The sequence below is a fragment of the Helianthus annuus genome, chromosome 16 (genome assembly GCF_002127325.2).
Source record: "Helianthus annuus cultivar XRQ/B chromosome 16, HanXRQr2.0-SUNRISE, whole genome shotgun sequence".
NCBI classification, from domain to species: Eukaryota; Viridiplantae; Streptophyta; class Magnoliopsida; order Asterales; family Asteraceae; genus Helianthus; species Helianthus annuus.
Window position 1 is genome coordinate 203,359,211 of NC_035448.2, and position 7,746 is coordinate 203,366,956.

Genomic DNA, 7,746 nt, shown 5'->3' on the forward strand with positions numbered 1-7,746 from the left:
AAATCAGGTCTCTTAGTTTCTTCATGCTCCAACTGATGATCACTTTCAAGCCGTTAAGAGAATTCTCCGATATGTTAAAGGCACTATCTCGTTTGGCCTCACATACGACCAGCCTCATAAAAACTCTATTGTAGTTTACTCTGATGCTGATTGGGCTCGGTGTCTAGATACACATCGGTCTACATATGGATATTCCATTTTCCTTGGTGGAAATCTTATATCTTAGAGTGCGAAGAAGCAACCGACTGTTTCACGTTCAAGTTGTGAATCCGAATATGGAGCTATGGCCAACACCGCTGCAGAAATTGTTTGGCTTACTCATCTTTTGCAAGAATTGCATGCCTTACCACCAGACCGGCCTACACTCCTTTGTGACAACAAGAGTGCTTTATTCATGACTCAAAATCCTGTTTCTCATAAGCATGCCAAACACATTGATTTGGATTATCATTTTATTAGGGAACTTGTCAATTCAGGAAAATTTCTCACAAAGTTTGTTCCTACCAATCTTCAGGTGGCGGATATCTTCACAAAAAGTCTTCCGCGCATTCCGTTCAAAACCTTTCGTACCATGTTCCGTCTTGGACCGCCACCGTCTCGATTGAAGGGGGTATTAGATGAATATTCATATTTATATTGTATTTATTGTAAAATCTTTTATTTTAATCATCTTCTTAATTAAAGGAGTGATCTTTGTAATTTATTCAGTATATATTATATTCCCTCCTTATTGTGAGGATGTGTGATTTGACCATATCTCGTTATAGCGGTTATGACAAAATTCATTCAACAAGTGGGTGAAAACCAACGTAATGTTCATCATTCAAGGTTTTTGGTTATCCGAACAAAGTGTGAAACATTTGAGAGGCTCTTTAACAACGCATTGAGCGACGGAAAAGGTTAAAATGAAGATGAAGCGATTGACGCGGGGCGTGGCAAGTTCCAACGTCTTCATAATACTAGTTTTGGTCACGTTTCGAGTTGAAGAATTTTGAGAGGCTATGATAAATCCTACTTTTTTCGAGAAAAGAAAGATCTTGTTGTTTCTTCTACAATTTCTGATCTCTAGTGGATCTCTCAGTAAGATTCGAACCCAGATGAAGTTCTGACCATCTGTCAAAAGATAAGAAGGTGGATCTCTTCTTCATCGAAAGAAATAAGATTATCACGGATACAAAGCATTCAATGAAAAAAATTAACCAAATTTCCTAGCTTCGTACCTTTTTAGTGGGAATTATTCCACCAACATATAATAAGGGCCCTTTTGCATTTGTTTGAACCTCATGGGCGATGTAAGCAACATTCTCCATTACAAGAAGAAAGTCAAAGCGAGGTTGATTCGGTACTGCCATTGTAACCCAGCGAAGCTTCCACATCTTATACAACCAGACGGCTATAATATTCAAATCCATCCATCCATCCATCCACATATAATTTATTCTCCACCGACTCCGAACACTCCGCCATTACTGCTCGATCACAACTTCATCACTACCAATAAACTAATCATATTCTTTTCTTTCAACCAACTAATTCATTCATACATGTAAAACCAATGTCTCATTCATAAACCTTAATTAGTTCTGCTCTCTAAATCATCAAAAAATCGTATATCTAACTGTTTTGTTTGAAAATGGCGGGAGATACGAGTGAGGGTACACGACAACTTGATCAAACTCCCACTTGGGCCGTTGCTGGAGTTTGTACCATCATCATCATTATCTCCATTGCTTTGGAGAAGCTTCTTCACAAACTTGGAAAGGTAGGTATTTATCCTAATTTTCCTTCACTTCTAGGGTTGTTTGGTGTTGCGTTTTCAAAATAGATTATGCGTTTTCAAAATAGATTTTGCGTTTTCCCGTTTTGAAAAAGCATGTAGGTACATGCTTATCTAAAACTGCGTTTTGAAGGCAGATAATCACTTTTTCATCCAAACACCTTTTTAGATTATTTATGTTTTACAAATGCAATAATCAAATAATCACTTCAAAACGTAATCCCAAACACCCTCTTAGTACCATTTGTTTTGTGGTGATCTTTCTAAATTTAGCCTACATTTTTTTTTTCTTAAAAATAGTGTATATATGAATTCAAACAAGTTTTTTTTAAGGTCAGTTAGAATATATATATTTAATGTTATGAATTTACATCGAGATGGATGGTAAACAGGCAACAAGCTGCGCCGCTACCCCTTTTTGAATAGCAAAACTAAGTATTTTAAAAACTACGTTCGTAGATCTCTGGGTCATAATATTACTATGCATCACTCGACTACGTAGGTAGACACCCTTTGACCCTTTAGATGCAAATGTTGCATATAAAGTTTATAAACCTTTTTTGCATTTTTCACAAATTTGTGTTTTATTTTCAGTGAGTTTTATGGGTTAATTCATCATTTGCAATTAGATAATATGAATCTTTCATTCAGTTTTTCACAGAAAAGCGGAAGAAAGCTATGTTTGAAGCATTGGAGAAGGTTAAAGCTGGTAAATGATATTTCTTATTGACATTGACCATTAAGTTGTTGATTTAAAAATTTGATCATTTGGGAATGTGTAGAATTGATGGTTCTGGGGTTTATTTCGTTAATATTGACTTTTAGTCAATATTACATTGCCAAAATATGCATCCCCGATAAAGTAGCTGATACAATGCTGCCATGTCCGGCGAGGAATAAATCTGAGAAAGGAGGAGAAGTGAGCCACAGATTGCTTCTTTCGAATGATGGGCGTAGAACTTTAGCCGAATCCTTGAGTTCCACTTGTGAAAAGGTAATTTTGATTTGAATATGCAAATGTTCTTCATGATCGGTAGGGTGTTTATGGTACAGTTTAAACCGGTGAAACCAACTAACCCGGTCATTGTTTTTCAAACGGGTTGTTTTTCCTCCAAACCATACTGAATGATCCGGTTTAAGGATTCGGTTAAAAACCTATATCAAAATCAATAATATGATACTATGTAACATATTCCTTAAAGGCCACTTGCCTATGTAAGTTGTGCTTTACGTGGCCCCACTGGTTTGCAGGTATTGGTGGGGCCGTGAGTTTTCGCTAAGGATTCCCATGTTCACCAAAAAGAAATTCGCAATACATGTCAATTAATATGTCAAATATTGGGTCAACCCAACTCATGCCAAAATTTGTTGCGAAGGCCCAATAAGCACAAATAGTGAAACGAAGCCGTAGCCAAGATGTAGTAACAGTATGATTTATTTTCATTCTTCATACGATTTTGTTTTGGTTTGGTTTATAAGGATTAAAAATTATTACTAACGGTTTTGCTCACGACTTGACCTATAAGCCAGTCAAAACCGGAGCAAAAACATGGATAAACCAATGGTTGTGATTGTATTAGATTGTAATTGTGTAATTAGGGTCACATAAGATGTGGTTTATATAGACCACAATATTTCAATATCTACCCGATACTATCACTAATTACCCTTACGCTTTGTTCCCGAGTTTCATTTTAGAGAAGGGAAAAGAAAGGAACTGTGAGAGAGTCTAATACCTGATGGTCGAACCACCTTTTTACTAGTTTTGATACGCGACAGTTCTCATGAACAATACTTATCCGAAGAACATAATTTTAAGAACCAATTCATACTTGATTGTAATTTTCCCATATTTTGACAGGGTAAAGTACCGATAATAACCGTTGATGGACTGCACCAACTGCACATACTTATATTCTTTCTTGCTGTTTTACATGTGGCTTACAGTGCTGTTACTATGGCTCTTGGAAGGCTAAAGGTACAATGACATTAAAGTCGTTTGACTCTTGGTCAAGTTGTCATTTTACTTCCTTGTTCTTTCTATGCTAAGGATGCTTGGGTGTATGTTTGATTATCAATTTAGGGTGTTTGGCAAAAAACTGTATTCGGTTATGACTTCATGATTATTCATATACGCAGATCCGTGGCTGGAAGCAATGGGAAGAGGAAACTTCATCCCATAACTATGAATTTTCCAATGGTATAATCACTTTTATGTCTTTTGTTTTTGCGTTTTCTGCATAATTTCTTCCACTAGTTTGAACCAAGGTGAAATGATATACAGATCCTACAAGATTCAGGCTTACCCACGAGACGTCTTTTGTGAAAGCTCATACAAGTTTCTGGACTAGATCTCGTTTCTTCTTTTACATTGTAAGTACTTGACGAATTGAGGCCATAGTCACACCTTGTTTTTCATGTTGGTCATTTAGAACCAACAGTGTGCTCGTTTATTTATGAAGATTTGATCATAACTAAAACGTAAATTGTTACTTGTAGGGATGTTTCTTTCGACAGTTTTTCAGGTCCGTTAGCAAGTCTGACTACTTGACCGTGCGAAATGGGTTCATAAATGTGGGTTTTTAGTTATATTATTCTACTTCGATTAAACTTTTTTTTCCTGCCTCGATTTAAATTGTTATCGTTTCTATTGGTATAGGTTCATTTAGCTCGTGGGAGTAAATTTAACTTCCAAAAGTATATTAAGAGGTCACTAGAGGACGATTTCCAAGTGGTTGTAGGGATTAGGTATGGAAAATTAGTTTCCTTTGCAACATTGTTCTTCAAGATCTGCATTGACTAACGATGTTCGACTCTTTTACATTGTGTTGTGTGCAGTCCCATACTCTGGGCATCCTTTGTGACTTTCTTGCTCCTCAATGTTAGTGGTAAGCCTATTACTACTGCCTTAGTAGTCTTTCTCTAGGAAAGAGTCAACTGTTGACTTTTGATTGTCAAACGAGTGATTCTATAACCTCAAAGTCGAAGAGGGTTACTTTCTTGGTGGCAAAAAAAGGAACGATAATTATCGAAAGGTGTGCATAGATTCCATGTCTTGAAACATTTAGGCAAGAAAATACTGAAAAAAATATCTCGAATTTGAATACCGAATAGTGCTATGTTTGAATCTTTGAAGTGAAAATACAAGTTATCACCCTCTTGATATTTTGTTTATATCTTGTAATTTTACAAGTTTTTGACTGAGAAACTATGATATTTGCAGGATGGCAAGCGATGTTTTGGGCATCAATACTTCCTTTGATTGTAAGCGTCTCACAAAAGTTCTTATGTTTTTGAGGATAATTGGGAACAAAATGCATAAAATCACATGGTTTTTGTAGGTTATCTTAGCAGTTGGAACAAAACTTCAAGCTATATTGACCAAAATGGCCCTTGAAATCACTGAAAGACACGCGGTTGTTCAAGGGATCCCACTCGTGCAAGCGTCCGACAAATATTTTTGGTTCTCGAAACCTCATTTAATGCTACATCTTATTCACTTTGTTCTCTTTCAGGTAAGCATGCTAATTTGGTTCTATCATTTGACTTTGTGGTATATCCGAATGAATACCATCATCTAAATCTTAACTCTTGTTATTGGTTTTGTTGGTCTCACAGAATGCATTTCAGATAACATACTTCTTCTGGATATGGGTAACGTTCAATGACTTTCCTCAATCTTTATTGCGGTTTTTCTTAAACTACTGGTATTAGTAACACGCGTTTTCTGCTTGTGCAGTATGAATACAAGATCGGTTCTTGCTTTCATGATAATATCAAACTCGTGATCGTGAAACTACTTATCGGGTAAGATACTAAGATTGCAATTTCTCTATGAAAAAACCTGAGTTCTTCAACCAAACTAATTTTATTCCGGTTATCATAGGTTCGGGGTACTTGTATTATGCAGCTACATAACACTTCCGCTATACGCCCTTGTATCCCAGGTATAACACTCGTATAGAGTAAATTACAAGTTTTGTCCTTTATTTGTAGCAAATTGTAGGCGGTGTCCTTTGTCTTCAAAATTGACTGGTTTTTTACTTAATGTTTCAAAATCTTACACGTTTTGTCCTTTAAGCCAAACCCAGTTGGAAATTTCAGTTAAATGATGTCACGTGCACCGCACACGAGGGTAGAATAGTCTTTTCCCCTGCCGGTTCTATTTCCCCCATTTAAAACCCTCAATCGTTGTCAAGGGGAAAAGACTATTCTACGCTCATGTGCGGTGTAAGTGACATCATTTAACTGAAATTTCTAACTGGGTTTGGCGTAAATGACAAAACGTGTAAGGTTTTGAAACATTAAGTAAAAAACCAGCCAGTTTTGAAGACAAATGACACTACCTGCAATTTGCTACAAACATAAAGGACAAAACTTGTAATTTACTCCACTCGTATATAATACATTGTTTCGCGGTGGATGCCGAAAAATCCAAGATCATTGAAACTAACAGTCGAATTAATATAAATTAATTTTTTGATCATTCTTTTTTAGATGGGATCACACATGAAAAAATCCATCTTTGATGAACAAACATCCAAAGCCTTGAAGAACTGGCGGATGGCGGCCGTGAAGAAAAAGCGTGGAGGCGGCAGCGTAGGCAGCAATTCCCCGCGATCTGTGGTGTCATCGCCTAGCCGGTTCAAGACTACTGGCCACTCCCCGCAATCTATGGGGTACGAAGGGGCTGATTTTTCACCAGAACAATCTGCCACACACTTAATAAACGTACAGGTCGATCACCAGACGGATAACAAGATCGATTCTAGTACTCCTAGACAGCGCGATCTAAACATGAAGAACGAAGATGATTTCTCTTTTGATAAGCCTATGCCATTGTCGTCATAGAAGTAGACGATGGGTTAATTTAGTCCGTATTTGGAGGCTATATTTCCCGCTTATAGTAACGTATAATTCTTTTCATATTATAATCACAGTTCATGAGTGTCTAATACGTTCTCTATTGTCTATATCATTTTTAGTGATATAAAGTTACTAGATCCGATAATACAGGGCACTAATTTTAACGTTATTTTACTAATTTCGTGAAAATAACGTTAAAAGAGGGGATGATTAATCATGCATCTTATGTGGTGGCGTTGATATCCGAAAGACAAGGGAGCAGATGCACTAATCGGTCTTTGTCTTAATTGATGAATGTTATGTGCATTATGTCCAACGCTTGATGCAAAACTATTATCAAGTCGGGGGTACTATTGGAAGCAGTCTCTCTATTCTTACGGGGTAGAGGTAAGGCTGTCTACATATTACCCTCATCAGACCCTACCTTATGTATGCTATTGGTGGGATTTACTGAGTATGATGATGATGATTTATACGTGTCGGTATTTTTCGGGTTACACATCATCTCCATATTCAGTGTCTTTCCTTTCTCTTTTCTTCATTTAAGACTTCACTACTCACAAACTTCATTCTCTCTCTACAAATACATGCACTTACCCAAGAACATTTTTACTCTCTCTCCTCCAACTCATCATCCATGTAACAAATGCACGTCAAATGCATTGCATTAGGTTTGGTCTAACAACTTATGTAAAGAAACCATTAGTACACCTTTTAAAAAAGGGTGGTGCTAAACTGTTCTCATACACGTGTGTTATAAAATTTAATGCAACGGAAACGTGTGTATGAACATATCTAAACCATAACTTTGGATCATCTACTAGGAGTCTAGATAGTGGCGAAGCTTTACCCGAATGACGGAGCGGTCGAAAACGTATATACCCAAAAATTTCTATACGAAAACTACATATATGACACTACCGAGCGAAAAGTTCGGGGGGTCGGTGTCCCATCCCGCCCCTTCTATACTTCGCCCCTAAGTCTAGATGCAAACTATACAGAAACAAAACATCCATAGGGTGTTGTAGAAACACATACCTTAAGTTGGTTATTGCAAACAACGAAACACCTCGATTCAACAACTCGGTTGCTAGTTCTGTAAC

The 7,746-nt window shown here is 37.0% G+C and overlaps 1 protein-coding gene across 1 annotated transcript; it reads left to right on the forward strand.

Annotated features, from left to right (window-relative positions):
* The first annotated feature begins 1,407 nt into the window (after positions 1–1,407).
* LOC110915578 (MLO-like protein 8) lies at positions 1,408–6,790 on the forward strand. Its single transcript, XM_022160303.2, has 15 exons — positions 1,408–1,762; positions 2,429–2,486; positions 2,560–2,771; positions 3,639–3,755; positions 3,917–3,977; positions 4,062–4,150; positions 4,277–4,351; positions 4,437–4,525; positions 4,616–4,665; positions 5,001–5,041; positions 5,119–5,292; positions 5,396–5,431; positions 5,517–5,584; positions 5,664–5,724; positions 6,275–6,790. The coding sequence occupies exons 1-15, from the start codon at positions 1,634–1,636 to the stop codon at positions 6,626–6,628; spliced, it is 1,614 nt and encodes a 537-aa protein (XP_022015995.1). The 5' UTR covers positions 1,408–1,633; the 3' UTR covers positions 6,629–6,790.
* Positions 6,791–7,746: the final 956 nt, after the last annotated feature.